The sequence below is a fragment of the Nilaparvata lugens genome, chromosome 1, assembly GCF_014356525.2.
Source record: "Nilaparvata lugens isolate BPH chromosome 1, ASM1435652v1, whole genome shotgun sequence".
NCBI lineage: Eukaryota > Metazoa > Arthropoda > Insecta > Hemiptera > Delphacidae > Nilaparvata > Nilaparvata lugens.
In genome coordinates, this window is record NC_052504.1 from 86,817,619 (window position 1) to 86,836,456 (window position 18,838).

General features: G+C 34.7%; 2 protein-coding genes across 15 annotated transcripts in view; one reads left to right on the forward strand and one right to left on the reverse strand.

Moving 5' to 3' along the window:
• The window catches only part of LOC111054387 (putative thiamine transporter SLC35F3), a 31,801-nt gene extending 20,688 nt beyond the window's left edge, over positions 1–11,113 (reverse strand). For 4 of the 10 annotated variants that reach the window (XM_039419473.1, XM_039419478.1, XM_039419471.1 and 1 more), the window contains exons 1-5: positions 10,552–10,730; positions 6,915–7,142; positions 3,761–3,870; positions 2,308–2,436; positions 540–708 (exon numbers count right to left, since the gene is read on the reverse strand). In XM_039419473.1, coding sequence (XP_039275407.1) covers positions 540–708; positions 2,308–2,436; positions 3,761–3,870; positions 6,915–7,116 — 610 coding nt within the window. In that variant the 5' untranslated portion in view covers positions 7,117–7,142; positions 10,552–10,730. Of the gene's footprint in view, positions 1–539; positions 709–2,307; positions 2,437–3,760; positions 3,871–6,914; positions 7,143–10,551 lie in introns of all 10 variants that reach the window. The other 6 variants (XM_039419477.1, XM_039419474.1, XM_039419475.1 and 3 more) reach the window with 5 other exon arrangements.
• The window catches only part of LOC111054386 (AP-1 complex subunit sigma-2), a 36,877-nt gene continuing 27,127 nt past the window's right edge, over positions 9,089–18,838 (forward strand). For 2 of the 5 annotated variants that reach the window (XM_022341408.2, XM_022341410.2), the window contains exons 1-4: positions 11,355–11,562; positions 15,448–15,626; positions 16,097–16,205; positions 18,249–18,386. In XM_022341408.2, coding sequence (XP_022197100.1) covers positions 11,560–11,562; positions 15,448–15,626; positions 16,097–16,205; positions 18,249–18,386 — 429 coding nt within the window. In that variant the 5' untranslated portion in view covers positions 11,355–11,559. Of the gene's footprint in view, positions 9,183–11,343; positions 11,563–15,447; positions 15,627–16,096; positions 16,206–18,248; positions 18,387–18,838 lie in introns of those variants that run through there. The other 3 variants (XM_039419483.1, XM_022341409.2, XM_022341407.2) reach the window with 3 other exon arrangements.

The following is an 18,838-nucleotide window of genomic DNA, read 5'->3' on the forward strand; positions in this document are numbered from 1 at the left end:
GCAGATAGTTTATCCTTTCCTAGCTTTAGAATGTTGCCAGATCTTTTTATTAGCAATGTAGAATAATATAAAAGATTGACAAAATATTTAATCTCAATATTATGAAAATTTATTATTTGATCATTGAGAAATAATATTGACTTTAGATATACCGGCATAAGCTATCCATGACATAGATAGTTTATACTGTATATACTTGAGCCAGCTAGGTCACTCGATATTATTATTACTGTATAGACAGTTGATAGTATTACATCAAATATACTAGTATCAGCTAAACATGATGTAGAAGGTAGTGGCAAGGCAGAGAATCGGCAACGCTGTTCTCCTATCTCTCTCTTTCCACTGCCATTATAACGTGGACCTCTTTATAGAAGTGTCACAGCAGAGAATCGGCAACGCTGTTCTCCTATCTCTCTCTCCACTGCCATTATAACATGGACATCACTATAGAAGTGTCACGGCAGCCTGTCATAGAAATTTCGAATTTGAGCAATTATTCATGGATAATTAGATGATATAGGCCTACAACTACTTACCGGCAGTGAAACCTTTATCTCGGAAATTGCGAATGCTTTCTCCGATGATTTCGGATGGTGACTGACAGCGCGTAGAAATCAGCTTACAGACGAAGTAGAGGGGAAAGAAGAGCACAGTCCAGTTGGTGATGAACCATGTCGTGAAGAATGGAGCATTGTAGGTTACCATCTGCCGAACGAGAATAGAATACATGAGTGTGAACATGAAAACTAAAGGAAAAACAAATACAGGTGGCCCATGAGGCCGGTTGCAGACGACCCACTATAGCATGTGGGATGTGGGAGCGATTATTTTCCATCTGTGGTACCACAAACGCAGCGCATATGGAATACATTGACAGGCAAGGCAGTGGCACTGATACTTCCACATGGCGTTGCGCGCTGTAGTATGCGATTATTTTTCTTGCGATTGTCGTACCACTGGTTTGATCACTACGCTTCCCATAGCTGCTGTACCACAATCGCAGTCGCTGTGACTTTGAAAACAGCTGTATGATAAAACACCCGAGTATGATACAAACATCTGAAAACTGTTGCACTAATGCGCGTTTTCTCAAATGTAGTGTGAAAGTCTGTCTGCGTTAGTCGTATTGTTCTGTGGTATGTCGGTCCCACATCCCACATGCGATAGTGGTTCGTCTACAACCGGCTCAAGTCAGGTTGACGCTAGCAATTTTCAAGGTCAGCTGTTGTTACAAACCAAACCGCAGCTGTTTAGGTTTATTCACTAGATTTTAATTTGAGGCTATGTTTGATGGTTTGTTCATTGTTATTCGATAACAATTAATATGAATTTAACAAGAGAACAGCGTGTCAACTGACTTATGGGCCACCCTGTACATACAGAGATGAAGGAATGAAAAAAAAACACTGGAGAAGTAAAGAGAGAACCATAGCTTATAAAATAAATACGCAATATGGCATCATCCTCTAGTGACGAGTCAAACAATTTTGACTTTATAAAAACTTGAAAGAGCAATTTTTGCAACCTTGAAGTCAAGTTGACTCGAATTCAAGTTTTTATAATCTCAAAAGTCTATACAAAGTGATAAATGTTAATCTAAAAATAGAAATCCAATTAATTTGAAAGTTTTCTTCTTCATGTGCATTTTACTTTTTTATTTAGCTTAGTCGTTTTCATAAATTCTAGATTCACTGACAACTGTTTTTATCTCGTTTTCTGATTTCTAGGGTACGATTGTACCTTTAAGTTGGATGCAAAAGTCAAACATGTTCTTCAGTCAAGTAAGAACATTTGAAGATTCAAGTTTTGAATGAACAAAACTTGAAGAAGGGAGAGGATACAAGTTTCCGTTTTTGTAGTTTCAAGTTTTTTTTTGAATTCAAGGAAACTGGACTAATGTGAACTCTACTTTAGCATTTAGTGACAGCGTGATCTTAATCTGACAAACCTACTCCATTAAATTTTAGATTCAATTTTCTTTTATTCTTTTATTGATTCAATGATACAAAATTATTATGTAAAATAATTTGGGGAGGATCAACATGCACAGCCCAAAACTGTTCCTCCCCCGAATTTTGATTCATTAAAATAGTCCAGAAAAAAGGGTTTCCCCAACTATTCAAGAATAAAATCGTAGGTATGTTCTAGTGAATAAACTGGATTTATTGTAAATTTCCTTTCATTCATGACAGCTTGAAAAATGTACAAGAATCCCCTCTTGTAATACCAATTGACTTCTGAAGATAACTCATCAATGAAAAGTTTATGAGAGGCCTTTTGGAGATAGATTGAACTTCTACTTACAGGCTCTTGATTGATGGAAGATGAATTGCTCGGTGGTCTGTATGGCCGAAAGTAGAGGTACTTGATAGCATGAGTTGCTCCGACCCAGGAAGCCGTAACGAAGACTGTGACACAAACTCCATAGTAGATCTGAAAAATTAGAGAATTTACTATACTATTCATGTTATTTTATAACAAAAAATTGGTTCAAATTTTATAAAAGTGAGTTCTGGACTATATGCTAACACTAAATCTTAAAAATACAAGAATTCACTATGTACTCATATTAAGACTACTTATTATAAAACATAATATATGCAGTAGAATTTCATGAACAATTTTTGGATTTCAGAGCTCTAGAATAGGCCATCATAAGTAATCCAGCTGATTTAATGGAACGAAGATCCCAACTTACATGATTTATGCATTATTACTTACATAATATCCAACTAATTTTTTACTTTCCTTGCCCTATTACCAAAGGTAAGGAAAGTATTGCTTTCCGAAAAAATTAAGGTCCCCCAATTTCTAAATTTCTATACGTTCCAAGGTCCCCTGAGTCCAAAAAAGTGGTTTATGGGTATTGGTCTGTATGTGTGTGTGTGTGTGTGTGTGTGTGTGAGTGTATGTGCGTCTGTGTACACGATATCTCATCTCCCAATTAACGGAATGACTTGAAATTTGGAACTTGAGGTCCTTACACTATAAGGATCCGACACGAACAATTTCGATCAAAGCAATTCAAGATGGCGGCTAAAATGGCGAAAATGTTGTCAAAAACAGGGGTTTTCAAGATTTTATCGAAAACAGCTCCAACGATTTTGATCAAATTCATACATAAAATAGTCATTGATAAGCTCTATCAACTGCCATAAGTCTCATATCTGTGAAAGTTTCAGGAGCTCCGCCCCATCTATGCAAAGTTTGAGTATAGATCCCCAATTATCAGGCTTGAGATACAATTTAAACGAAAAATTTTAAGTGGAAGAGATTGAGCATGAAAATCTCTACAATTAATGTCCAGTGACATTTTCACCTAGTATTGAAAATGAGCTCGAAATTCGAGAAAATGTTATTATTCAATTGCAAACTGTTGGCAACTGTTGATTCTATTAAATCATTCACTATGAAGAGATAGCAAACTTCGTGTGTCTCCAGCCTTATAGTCCTGTCACCAGCTGGCTTGGATCTTTGAATAGTAGACTTGAGATGCGCGTGAACACTAGCGTCAGGTGATCAATTCTCATAACGGCAAGGAAAGTTGTGTGAGTGCGCCACACCAGATTTTTGTTCGACACATTTATTCGACAACTCTTGGGCCCGGTTGTACAAAAGCCGGTTGAATCTTAATCGTGATCAATTCCACAAGAACCAATCAGAGAAACAGTCCTTTCAAAAACACCTAATTACGATTAAAATTTAACCGGCTTTTGTGCAACCGGGCCTTAGATGGATAAGTTATGAGAAATGTCACCTTTTTGGCAGATTTAGAGCAGCAAGAGTTTTTGCAGCGTCGAAGTCTGAAGAAAACTCCACTGCCTCGCTGTACGGTCGGTTCTGCATCCTCCGCTTGAGTACCGCAGACTGAAAATATAGCAGTTTTTTCCTTCAATCAGTATCAATTTTGTATGTTTGAATTGTATCATATAATCCTGAACATGAAACATGTGTACTATGCTTATCATTGAAACTATTGTAAACGATTCATTATAATATGTAGTAGGCTATAGTACACATTATACTATGATCATTTATTGACGATAAAGGTTTATTAATTACTGATTATATGGTCAGTAATTTATCAAGAGGATTCAGAATAATTGCATTACAAAAAATTACATTAAATTGTTCAGTATTGGAATGACTTTGAATGGTTCATTATTCTTAGGCGGATTTCACACCAAAGCTGGGCCGGGTCGAGCCGAGCCGAGCCGAACGGAATCTGCGTGCGTTCGCACTGAAGCCGATTGCCGATTCTCTCAGTAATACAAAAATACAAAATACTGCGTAACTCACTACGTAGGAAGATCGAACTGAACTAAAAGAAGGCAGAATCCGCTTGGCCGAAAACACTCGAGTTGGGCGTCAAGCCGACTGCACAAATCCGCTCGGCTCGGCCCGGCCCAGCTTTGATGTGAAACCCCACTTAAATTGGTATGATGTATTAATTGATAATAGTCCCAAAAAATGATATTACAGGACATTCAGACTTATTCAGAGTAGGAATTACGGTAAACTAATGAACTTCAAAAACATCGATTCTTCAATAGCTCTATTGGATGCACAATGAAATGAGCAGTCAAATTTTACAATGTGATCCATGAATGAATAGTATTTATTTCCATATTATGTAGAATAGTATTCTGTAAGTCAAGTCACTGGCTGATTTGGTAGTGTAAATTTTATGAATGATATTTATTTCATACAAGAATAATATGGTTGGTTACAATATACTACTTATAGAAACGCATTTTATTGCAATAATATTTGCATTCTGCTTTGGATAAGCCTATTAAGACGAAGCAACCAAACTTTATTCTTGTGAAGATTATACCAGCTCATTACTTCTAAATAAAAGCATGTGGTTTACTTCATTTATACATTGCAATAAAACAAAAAATCATATACAATGATTGAGAGAGGACAAAAGAACTGTTATAAGGTAAAGATTTCCAAGGAATTAAAATTGTACATTTTACAAGGGATCTACTACACATGAAGTTTATGTCAAAAAATATTTTCATCAATAAATGAGAAGTATGAAACTAATTGGAAAAACGATTCACTACTACAACTTTATAACTAACTACATGGGAAACTCCACAAAGTTCAAAGTATGGAAGTGAAAGCAATGTAATAGATGGTTTGACCTGGTGAATCACATATTGTATTTACAACTCGAAAAGTAAAATAATGAAACAGAAGTCATTAAGGATTAAATGTTATAGCTCAATGCGTTTATGAAACAAAAAATATGAGTGAATACAATAGTGAGAGACGGTTCAAAGTATCGTACTCATGATATATTCACAGGTTAAGCTCTACCGTACAGCTTAATAAACAGCCGATACTTGGAATACAAACAGAAAATCGCAACCCAGATTTTTTACTGATATTTCAGGTGATATACAACAAGAAGGCTATCACACTAAGAGCTTCAGCGAAATACAGTACGGTATCCAAGAGTTTTGGGAAGTAGAAATCCAAGAAGGTATTATTTTATACTGATACAGATTTCTTAGTTATTAGAGATTAGCTCTATATTTCTATAGATACAGATACTAATAAAGTATATACAACCCAGGCGAATAATGTTTATACATTAGATATCAGATCTAAGACGTTTTTCACTTGAGTTGTCTATGTTTTTCTCAATAAAAAACTTTTGACTGTTGTAAAATGTAAAACGTTCGGAAACCAAAATATATATTGAAATGAATGACAACCAAGTGAGCTGTTAGGATGAATTATGTAGTTTCCTTTAATGAAAATGAAGTAACAATGGGGTGTAAAGCAAACGGTCTATTCTTATACCATGTAAACTGAATAGCCTACTAAATTTTTTCAAGGATGTTCTCTATTATTTCTGTAAAAAAATAGTTGATTATTCCACCCATGCTCATAATGCTCACATTGGTTGCTAACTTTTATTGGGTAGAGAAAGGGATGTTTCATGAAAGATATTCGTTTTTTACTTGCAAAACTTTACAATGGATTGTGGAGCACAGGTGTGTGACTAAACCATAAGCCAAAAATTATAATGTGAACAATCTTTATATTGTAAGATGACATAGTTCAATGATAATACGTATTTCAAGGCAGTTTAAGATGATTGATAATAATTTTGAATTGGAGAATAGATGAATTTATTGCCTAGAAGGGTTGGGTTAGAGTAATTTAAACTCGAAGGCTGATTTCTGAAATGACCCAAATTTAGAATAGAAGGTACATTACATGAGGAGATTTATCTCATAGAATTCAAAAACATGGATATTGAAATATGGTATAAAGCATGAAGTGGATAGGGTGTTGTACTCTCGATAACTTAAATTGAAATCCAAGTAGGCCACCTCAAATAACTTGTATTGCCAATAAGCTTATTTGGGGAACTAATTAATCTCCATAACTTGCATTGAAAAGTATCCAAGATAAATTTCAAAGTCCTAGACTACAGGTATAACTGGTACTAAATAGAACCAATCTTAATACTTCTTACAATACAATCTTAATACTTTCTTGAGGGGTATTGGGGTATAGATTGTAGAACAAGAAGTGGATGAGACGTAGTACTGTGGATTGCTTGTACTGAGGATAGAATTCTCTGGATAGCTTTTATTGGAATCCAAGTAGGCTACCTCAAATAACTTCTATTGCAAAGTAGCTTGTTTTGGGAACAAAGTAATCTACAAAACTTGACTTGTATTGTAAAGTAGCATGTATTGGAGACTAAGTAATCTACAGAGCTTGTATTGACGAATGTCTGGAAACTAAGTAATCTACATAACTTGTATTGAAAAGTAATCTAGATAATGTCAAAGGCCTAGTCTACAGGAAAGCAAAGCGAACGGCCTGAGGCAAAAGCGTCTAGAACGGGTGGGGGTCCTGGGAGGTGGACCTTCCTTCTCTACCAGATTCGGAGTGCTGTAGAGTCGTCGCCCGGGGACCAAAGGGGCCGTTGGGGAGCGCGGCGGGGGTCTCACCAGTGACTACTAGGTTGGGAGGGGCTCGAACCCGGTGCGGCGGATTGAAGATGGTGGGTATGTCACCACCTCCTCCTCCTCCTCCGCCGCCTCCTCCTCCTCCGCCTCCTGCGCAACCATCACTGCGCATCACACGCGACAGTCACGGCTCGCCATCTATGGTGCAACCAACACTCACATTAGTTTCACGCCCAAAACACACAAGTCCGCTTTCCATGCCATACAGTAGCAAAATCTAACCGAACTTCAAAAACAAATCTAGCTGAAGTTTTGAAAAAATCTAGCTGAATTCTTAAAAAATTTCTCATGCAGAAGGTATCGGAGATTTGTAGATTTGATGCATTCTGAGCCATAATTGGAAAACTCTACATTAATTTGCAGTGTTTCAACAATTACAACCCTAACTTTTGCTAACTTTGCAAAGAGTTGAACAAAAAGTGGAAAATTTGTATCATTCAAGACAAAATACTATCCTATGGTAATTAGAAACAAGCCAAGTAAAATCAGTATTATTTTCTTCTATAGATATATAATTCAGTAATTTATGGACAGTAAAAAAGTGGAAATTTTCTCAATCAAAACTATCAAAAGCAGAATAATAATTTTAAACAATAAGATGACTTTATTTCTCAACTCTCTACGATTATATTGTAAGCTAATCATTACTGAATATAATATTTCTACATTATTAGATTCATTTAAAAGTAAAGTTCGAATTTAGATTCGATTTCGATTCGGATTTAGTTTGATTTTCGGTCTAACAATTACTAAGTTTTCCAACAGTAAATAAATTGGAAAAAATGCATTCCGAACCAAAATAGTATAATTTAAAAAAAATAATATAGTCTAAATTGGTTATTATTCTCTGTTTCAAAAGGTATTCAAAAATTTGTTGCATTCCAAAAAATATTGGGAGATCCGTTGCTTTTCAAGCCAATAAGAGCATAACATTCTGGTTAGTTATGAACCGAGAGAAGTCTGAATTGCTAATTAAATGAAACTAGTTAATAATTGTCATTTATTGTCACTTTTCTGAGTTTCAAAACGTTTCGTTTAGGATTGAGAAATGTTTCGTCATTCAACGGGTATAACAAAATATATTATAGTACGTCAGAAATGTCATCAAAAGTCAAAATCAGCTACAGGGACTAAACAAACAAAATTTCACACTTCCCATGAAATAATTTGGCTGCACATTACAGAAAATAGTTCAAAATAAGGAATAGAGCAAATCGCAGTTCGAAACACTAACAGGAACAGACCCTATTCAACGTAGTTCAGAGTTCTGACTCAATAAATGAAACCCATTCCAACGATGATCAACAAGATTAATTTAATTGTAAAAGCTTTAATGAATAAACTACTATTAAAGCTAACAACATACTTGAAATTTATTCATATTGGTTAATGTTTCTGAGTAAGTTACTGAAGAGATTTATTTGAATAACTCATGTTTTACTAGTTACTCGAGACCCAAGTTTCCTTTCCAAGAAGCTTTTTATTCAGGAGGTAGAAACCCGCTCAGGTATGGAATAGTTGAAGAGAAGAATAGTTGACTGCAAGTAAGTTTAAAAATTGAACTCTTGCAAATTAATATTCTACTTAAGGAGTATCTTGCTCTTTTTTACCGAGGGTGATGTCCACATAAGCTCAGAGCTTCTGCGTGAGTAAAATGAGAGATTTTTTTGGCAACATATCTTATCACTCAGATAAGACGACTACCTGACTTACACTCATCATCAATTATTGTCTTGTTGTTTTTTTGAGGGTGATGTCCACATAAGCTTCAGGCTTGTGCGTGGATAATGGGAAAGTGAAGCGATAACTTATCGTCAGTTGCACTCTGTGCTGAGTTGAACAGCGCCCTAAAATTGTGCTCTCAATAACTCCCTTCATACTTACACTTCACAACCTCTTTTCTATTCTCATGTCTATCATAACCTTTATGATTTAAACCACATGCATTTTTATATATTTCATATTTTGGAAGATTAGCTAAGTCTTGAGACAAAGTTATCTCCGGTTACAGAAATGATGTTAGGTGTGGTGTAGGGTTAAAAATACCTCCATCGGTTACAGAAATTGCTTTTTGGGATGTATTTGATTGTTTATTTATTTTTTAAATAAAGAAATTTAAAATACGTGCGACGTAAGGAGTCCTCGCCAGCAGCAGTAGGAGCAGCAGAGCCCTAAGTAGTGAGTATCCACACCCTCATTAGCATACTCAAGGTCTTTTGAAAAGTATCAAATCCATCCTCCATACCCTCGTTAGCATACTCAATGTTTTTGAAATGTACTCAAATTTAGCATAGATTATAATATGAATGGACCTATAGCTTGAGAAGGATCAAACAATCAGGAAGACATTATCAAACTCTCAAATCTCCAATTAGTGGAGTTGGCACAATCGGTCACCCGTCTAAAGTGAGTAGCAAGCGCACTTCCTCAACTTATTTGAGTGACAAGATACATCACGAGCACGGAGCCAACCGCTCACAGTTCTAAAACTATGTCAAAGGATATAGAAGTACCGTATCCCAGATTCTATTTTATGACAAAAACTTTAAAGTAGGCTAACTTTAAAGTTGCTTATGAAATCTGAATAATGGGATTGAATTGTGTGAAAATGTGATGGAAAAATAGGACTATGGTGACTCAATGCAGTATTCAAGATGGTTACTGTGAAAATGGAGAAATTATGATAATAGAATTATGGCTTGGAATCACAACTAAGATGGTTACTGTAGAAATGAAGTGACTATTATGGATTAATGTTACAACCATTTCAGTGTGACAGCGTAAGTAACTTGAATAAGACTATTTTATGAGGATTTCAAAGTGAGTCTAGTTTACAACTGATTTGCATGCAGTAAATAATAATTATTCAAAACATCGCAAATCTCTATCTCATGCAATTACATGCATAGACTGAGACACCAACCGTACGGGCGTCATGGACGTGCTGAATTTATTTTGCGCGTCTTTAATGCATGTCAATTTATGGGGAGCGTTTATTTAGCTTGTATAGTTTACCCCATAAGAGACAATGCATCCTGTTGAAGTGCGAAAAAAATCAGCACGTCTAAGACGCCCAAATAGTTGGAACCTATTAATGAAATAGCCTATGATGTACAATGAAATAACAGGCACAGTACTGATGAACCTACAACAATAAATAAATATTATAGAATCACATTTAAAATAAGTAGGTACATTTATCTGAGTTTCTATTAAATAAAAATCTTATAAAAAGACTCTGTTGTTGAGAATATTTCTCAGCTTGCCTCAACACCAAAGTAAATAGCAGGTAATAAGTAAGTAATTGGTGAGATGTTGATATGTGTCTGTAAGTCACTCTTATTTTATTCAAATAAAGATTGGAAAATATTTATACTGTAGTCAAAATGAGATGAATATAGATTTCAATTATTTCAACTGGACTACAAAATATAAAGTCCATTCCATCCCTATATCAAGGTTACTCTGGACAAAGATGATAATATTGAGGCAGCTCAAGATAATGTCAAAACATTAGCATTTCCAAAGTAGGTTGAGTTAATCTTACCAGGTACGTTCATTAGACTTCCAGAAATCAATGAAGCTTAGAACTGCATTGGAATAACAAAATATTTACATGGGTTGCTTGAATATTAGATGAACTGTATGGTGTTATTAGCTAAGAATGTAAGAACTGCTCACCGCGGTTGATAGGGATTGATTTCTTACCCCTTCATCCCTTGTCCCTTGCCACAGCTTGGTTTGCCGTTTATCAGTCTTCTGACAAGTGGTTTGAGGTGACTTCAGTGCGCAAGTGCTCCAAAATCCAGGTTCTGCTGTAAAGTACAAGAAAAAGTAAATTAAGGTGTTGAATTTATTACATACTACATTGAATAAATGTATTGATGTATTTTGAAACACTGAAAGCAATAAACAAAACTTGAAAAATGATTTCATAAACATGCAGTTGGAAAAATGAGTTTCCTTGGAAATGTACTGATAAAAGAATATTTTGATTGCATTAGAGAAAACTTGACATTTTTATAATTTAAAATAGAATAGTAGATGAATTATAAATCTTAGAAAAACATGAACAAATTAAAATTAAAGTTTATTCTACAGTGACAAGAAACGAGTAGCGCAAAACGCATCTTTGTTGTGTCGTCTGCTCTCCTGTTACATATGATTTCATGATATGTTTTTAATTATATATTCTCTCGATCAATCTTTTTTGAATTATTGATTGAAAACCGATTTAATTTTTTTCAATTAACAATTTCTCATTTCTTTTGAGAAATATAATTTGTTTATGGAAAATCATGGATTGGGAACTGTGTGGTGAAGTTTCCTTTATCAAGATGGCATTGAATCATCTTTATGACGTCGACTACAAAAACAGCTGATTACTAATGGCTGCCGTTATTGTTATTGGACGATTTCTGTAATTTTCTTTGTAGTTTTGTTTATATTATTAATTTTATAATGGGGTTTTCTACTCAGAGGTGATAAAATATTTTTAAATAGTACTCTTCAGAATCCTATCAAACTTACATTATATTTGCGACAGGAATTGGAAATGGTAAGAGACAGTATTGTAGCCTACTTTAGATTCTGTACTAGGTTGTTTAAATGCAAGTTTTCTTCAAGAAGAATATATTTATTTTAGAATTGTTTAATCATCCATCATTAATGAGCATATATTAAGGGTAAGTGGGTTTCTAGGCCTAATAGTTATTCAAAATTTGTGAAAACGTTTTCAAGTGCCAAGCCTACCCACTAGTACAAACCGGTAAACTGTCTGCTATTTTCTAGTTTTTATAAGCTGTCTAATCAAATTATCTTTTTAATTTTAGTTAGTATTTTCTTTCAAAATAAATCCTTTGTTGGTTAGCCCATTAAGTCAAGTTTCATTCAATTGTTTACTATTGCAGTCTTCAAGATAGGGTTCAAGTACACCACTGATAATTCTGAGAACCTTTTTTCTACAGCAGGAGAATTCTTTCATATCCTCCCACGTGGCTCTAGATCACAATGCCATAGCTGATGTGACTGTAAGAGGGCGTGGTAAACTGTTATAAGATACCGGGTGGATACGTGCCTACTTTATACTTACTCACTTGATACTTGATGTTCTTCCGCGTTTGCGCCGTGGTCGTCAGATTATTCATCATGATAGAGCTCAATTTCCTTTTCATGGTTCCTGGTGTCGGTGTGGTGATATTCTCTCCTCAAAATACTTTTGTAAACTATAATATGGTTTTGTTTTGAGGAAGTTTTTATTCATGTTCATTTTTTAATTGGTTAAAGTTCTCCAAGGTCTTCAATTCATTTGGCAAACAGTTGTACACCCTGGAGCAGATAAATTAGGTCCTATTGGGTCAGTCTGGATCATACTGCTGCCACATGAGTGTCGTTCCTCCGTCTGGTGTTGTAGTGGTGATATTGCAGATTGCTCAAAAATATATTTGGCTTCCTTCTAGTCATCAAACATGCCTCCAAAACAAACAGTGCATGTAGTGTGAGAATGCTAGCCTCCACAAACAAGGGTCTACAGTGGGCGAGTTATGGTTGTTTGAAAAAAGTCATTATGATCCTCTTCTGTAAAATTCTTTCCATGTGTGGACTGTTTCCCCTAAATAGTACACCGTAATTATTTATTATGCTATGGAAACAGCCGTAGTAAACATTCATAAGTACTTCTCCATCAAGGAGTGGTTGAAGACGGCGCCTCATATAGCAAGTAGCTGTCAGTCTTGTTGATAAGTTCTCAATGTGTACGTGTAGTCGCCAGGTTGTCTGATATGGATATGCCCAAGTATTTTGTACTCTGCACCACACTCACACTAGATCCATCCAATCTGAGGAGAGGAGTACTTTCATACTTTTTCCTATTGTAAAACTGCAGCATTTTGGTTTTTCCTTTGTTTAGCAATAGTTTATTTGCATGGCACCATTTACTTACTTTATTCAAACCGGAAAAGCCATATATTTCCTGTAGTGACATTCTCAGGTAAATCGTTTGCATATAGAAGAAACAACACTGGCCTCTTCAGCCTTTGACAGTTAAAGGCAAACAATGTTATCATGATGCTCCCCTGGCAAAGAAGAATTCAACACAAATTCAAGGAACTTGACTTTATGTTCGCTAAAGGAAGGTGAACCAATCCTCAGTGGTTTCTGGAGGTTTCTGAATCATACCACAGAAGATTCGAGGCCTTTTCCTTATTCATGCTCAACGTGTTTGATGAAAAATACACGCCAGCCTTCTCAAGCAATTGGGTTGCACTGTAAATGACCGTCTGGAGAGCCTTATCCTATACAATTGAGGTGTGGTCATCCGAAAATAAGAAAGCCTTCCCATCCATCGGAAGGTCGTTAATAAAGATGAAGAGAAGGAGTTGATGCCCTGTGGCACACCATACATGGCATCCTGCTCTGAGATTCCATTCCATGAACCATGGAGCATAATTGCTTTAATGTTTTTTTTCTGCTAAAGAAACTGTCCTGAGAGATACTCCAGTTATCTGCCATGTCTCTCCAGTTTTCCCAGCTAAATATCATGCGAGACACAATCAAACGTCTTCGTCAGGTCATACAGGGTCAAGGCAACTGTCTGCTTACTCTGAAAAGTCTCTCAACCAAACAGTGCAGAGCGTCTCCCTCGGTGAAATCCTAACTGTTGAGCCTGGAAGAGAGAGCTGCTTTAAAATAGGTAGACATTTATGTGTACATGATTGAATCCATTATCTTAGCAAATATTGGGATGATTGATTTCTGCCTGAAATTTGTTAGCTCCTTGTGATGATAAAACAGCTGTAATATTTATAATCTGTTATCTCTGTTACTAAGACACATATTTAATGTCGAATAAAGCTCGTGTTGAGTCCAATTCTATTACAATTTATTCGACATTAAATATGAAATAAATGGGTCCGAAAAGAAAAACGAGTAAACGTCAAGATTTAGTCAGTGAAGGAGAAAACGATTCGCAAAACCAAATGCTTGGAAAAATACTGAAACCAACAGTTTTATCGATTGACCAAGATTCAGATGAAGCACCGAAAACGTGGAGACATTGGAAGGTAACATTTTTAAACTTCTTAAAAAACAGTTCAATCCCGAAAAAGGATGAATTGAATGTTTTGATCAATTATGTGTCACCGAATATTTTTGAAAGTATTTGCAATTGTATATCATTTGAAGAAGCTATAACAACTCTTGAAGAAAGCTTTATAAAACCTCAAAATGTAGTACATGCACGTTACTGCTTATCTAAAGCAAAACAAACCATGGAGAATCAATTGATCAATTCTATAATAAACTAAAACGGCTAAGTTTACCATGTAACTTTCAAGCAGTCACGGCTGACGATAACAAAAGTGAATATATCCGAGACGCGTTCATCTCCGGATTAGAATCATCGAAAATCAGACAACATCTTTTCGAAATGAAATCGCTAACTTTGCAAGACGCTATCTCACAAGCACGAATGTTAGAGAATGCTGAAAACATTGCTAAAGAATACGAAACCAGTTCAGAATATGTTAACACAGTCCTAGCAAACGAGAATAAAAATACCGAGAAACGACTTTAGTCCGTAATTCTTACCAAAAGAAGATTCAATGCAGATTTTGTGGCTATAATAATCATACTGATAATAGCCAATGCCCTTAACTCTATTCGTTCCCTATTATGCACAAGCACCAACTGCACACCACATGAGCGGATGTTTTTACATGCAAGAAACTCAAGTAATGGAAAACCATTACCAACCTGGCTATTGACACCTGGACCAGTATGGTTGAAGAAGATGACAAAAAAACTCAAAACAAGAATCGCAAGTTGAAAAAGTTGAATTAATCGAGAGTAACCCTGAATATGCGTTTGTTCGCCACAACGACGGCAGAGAATCGACAGTCTCACTTCGCCAGCTCGCCCCATACCCCACGAGTGCCGATTGATATTAAGGAGGGAAGATTGTGATGATAAAACAGCTGTAATATTTATAATCTGTTATCTCTGTTACTAAGACACATATTTAATGTCGAATAAAGCTCGTGTTGTGTCCAATTCTATTACACTCCTCTACATCGTTCAAAGTAAAATGCAGTCACTACCTCTCCAGCCTAATGCCTAACACCAAATTTAAATTGATCTGAATTGTACATTTTCAGTTACTCTTGCATTTTTATTGACCGCTATCGTTCAATATGATTATATAATAATTAATAATCATAGTCAAGAAGTATAATTATCAATATGATATGAACATTTTTAATTAATAAAAATTCCTACGAGAAGAGCTTCTCGTGCTATCCCTACTGTAATCCTTCATCTTTCCTACTCATTATTCATAGACGATGAATAAACCATTCTAGGTTCATTTATGAAATTAAATTTACCGTTTTCTTTACTTATTTTAGAATAGCCTACTGTACTGATTCGTTTGTTGTCTTTTCAACAGATGCAGTTCATGCTCTTATTCAGTAGACAAGGCAAACTTCGCCTTCAAAAATGGTATGTGGCCCATCCTGACAAGGTAAAGAAGAAGATAACAAGAGAGCTGATAACTACAATTTTATCGAGGAAACCAAAGATGTGCAGTTTTTTGGAGTGGAAAGACTTGAAAGTTGTTTACAAAAGGTGAGGCTCTGTCAGTTTTGAATTATTGAACTTGTGATTACTTCAGCACTTATACTGTCTGATTGAATATTATGTTAATCTGATTAGAGGAGAAATAATAGGGTTAAAATCCTAATAAGTTAATTCAAGCTCTTGTAATCATGTCAAAATAATTTAATCAGATCTATACTGCTATATACCAAATTTAAAACTTGCTAATCTCACTTCATCAATGTAGAGAATGAACGTATATTTAGTTTATTTGGTTGATATTCAGAATTTATAAAATTATTTATTGAAAGAAATTACCTACTCTCTTGGAACATTAAGTTAAATATGAGAAATTCGATTATGTAATCCTTGAAACGTCAAGCCTACTACAACTCAGTTTGATACAGTTTGAAAGATAGTCAATAATCCAATCTCTTCAAAGTATTCAATCATATTTTTTATAAACTTAGAAAGTAAATCTGTTAATTTTTCTATTTCAGATACGCAAGTTTATATTTTTGTTGTGCCATTGAACAGAATGACAATGAGTTATTAACACTAGAAATCATTCATCGCTATGTGGAGCTGCTGGACAAATACTTCGGCAGTGTAAGTATTTAGTTACGGTACTCATGATTATGAATTTATTCTAGATTATCATAATTTTATTCTTTGAACTGTTTTTTTAGATTGATTTCTACGGGTTTGCAACAGAGTGAGATAGATTGATATCTAGCATTATGTATCAACATTTTAGATATCTATAAAGTTGTAGAAAATCGTCTTATCGCCTAATCATCAATCTATGACACCCTACACACAATTGTAATGTATAAAATCTATAAAATTTCAATTCTATTTCACACTTTGCAATCAATAATATTATTTGAGAGAGATTATTACTTCAACATGAAAAAATATTTTTCCCTGTTATAATTAATCTTTCCTGCTTGATCCAAATGATAATTTCTCATGTAGTCAATAAACTGCAATTGTCTTAACAATTCATATTTTCCTGAAATTTGCAACTGCATTTTTTCTGTTTCATGTCAAGGTTCTTTTCAATGTTCTCTTAGTGCAGTTGTAGACACAATAATCATCCAGATAGAGACATGAGGTAGAGATGATGATGTTTGAAAGTGTTGCAATACCTCTAATGCTCCTCTATATAAATAATAGATTAAAAACACAAATTATTTTATATTTATTTTAAGAAAAGGGTGCTATAATACTGTTTTATAAATAAAAATAGGTAGCCCTGAATACATACATTTCAAGACGATATAGTACTATCTGTACTATATACAGAGTGACCTACGGAATATTAGGTTTTTGAAAGAGCTAGTGTATGCCTTTGGTAAGTGTTGTAAGATTGTGGGTAAGGAATTCACATGAGTGTGGCATATTATTGAATTTTTGTTGGAGTAATGACGACACAACATCGTATTTTGCGTGTGATATGTTTGTAATGAATATTGATCTGTGTAAGCACATAATGATATTATATCGCCACTTTAATATGAACTTGTTAAATGAACTTTCTCTGGAGGTGAGACTCATGGACATCAAACGTTTCAAATCTTACATAAAAGAAGTTCTTGTGGAAAAATGCCTATATTCGGTTAATGAATTTTTTGTATAGATTTCATGAGTGTGAATGTTCTACTTTTTTGGCCACAGAGAAACTCATATACATTTAGGTATCACCTGTTTTATAATAGCATTTGTTGTGTAATACCATTGTTTTAATAATTGTGTTGTGGTGCAGCTGTGCTGTAGTGATTGCTCATGGATCCATTGTTGTTTAAGTTATGTGTGGAGTGTTGTGTGTAGTATAAGTTTTATCTGTGATAGTTGAGTTCTTCAACTCGTATTTTCATTTTTTTAATTAATAATGACGATTGTCTCAACATATTGTATGTTTTATGACAATAAACGATGATTTGATTTGATAATATAGGTTAGAACAGTACAGTTCCAAGTTTATTCAATGATATTACAATTCATTGAAATTATTGGTGGAGGACCAAGGGCACAGCACAAAACTGTTCCTCTCTCTAATTTTGATTTCAAGTAGTTGTTATAGACACATTTTTAGTGTTGTGTGAGTCATTCAAACAATGTAGAAAATACAAAATAAAAAGTTGAATGAATATTATTTATTATGCAATTATATTATTATTTATCCAGCCCTACAAGAATAGCAAGGATTTCTGAAAGCATCGCTTGAGTAGGTGCGGCAATCATCAGGAGTTCGAATTGATCAGCACTCCAACATGCACTTCATTTAAATATGAGGTGTGAAACTGCATGGATGATTTTAGGACTTCTGACTTTTACTTTCCCATGAATTGGTATGAAATATGAAACATATCTCTATGTGTAACATCAAAATATCATCTTGTAAAGTAATCGTGTACTGCTTATTTGAAAAACTTCCGTTGTCCGCAAATCATCCTGAAGCTAAGATTGTAGATGGAGAAAGAAAAAAGATGTCGACTGAGAAAGAACATATTTTCTAATCAGAGTTCTCAATTTTTTCAACTTCTTTCCATGTTCATCATTTTAGAGTTAAAATCTTTTTTCATCTCCTTTCTATGTTTTCATATTTTTTCATCAAAATCATTGATATCAACACTATTGACTTTGCAGGTTTGTGAGCTGGATATAATTTTCAACTTTGAGAAAGCCTACTTCATTCTTGACGAACTGTTGCTTGGAGGCGAGATCCAGGAGACGAGTAAAAAGAACGTGTTGAAGGCGATTGCTGCCCAGGACCTACTGCAAGAGGTTAGTCACGATGACAAAACTGTTGAACTCTAATTACTGTTGATCCATCATTACTCGTACATAACGTACATTACTCGTACATAACGTACATTACTCGTAAATAACGTACATTATTCGTAAATAACGTACATTACTCGTAAATAGCGTACATTATTCGTAAATGTTGTCAGTTACCTTACTTGAAAACTTGACCAAAACTCCTGAGCTAGTCTCATTATTTTGTTAGAAAGTGTTCTCAACATCGTTAATGTATAGTGCGTGTGTCATATTTACGATTTTATTCTGTGTAGCTCAACCATCCAAAGAACACAAATATCAGTAGGTTTTTCGTTGAGTAAGTTGCACTTTGATTAGTTTACCATCAGTTTTATGTTTTAGACGTTTTGTGTTTATATCGGTCGAAATTTTTGTGTTAAATTTGTTCCAAGATGTAAAAATAATCTTCATTACTA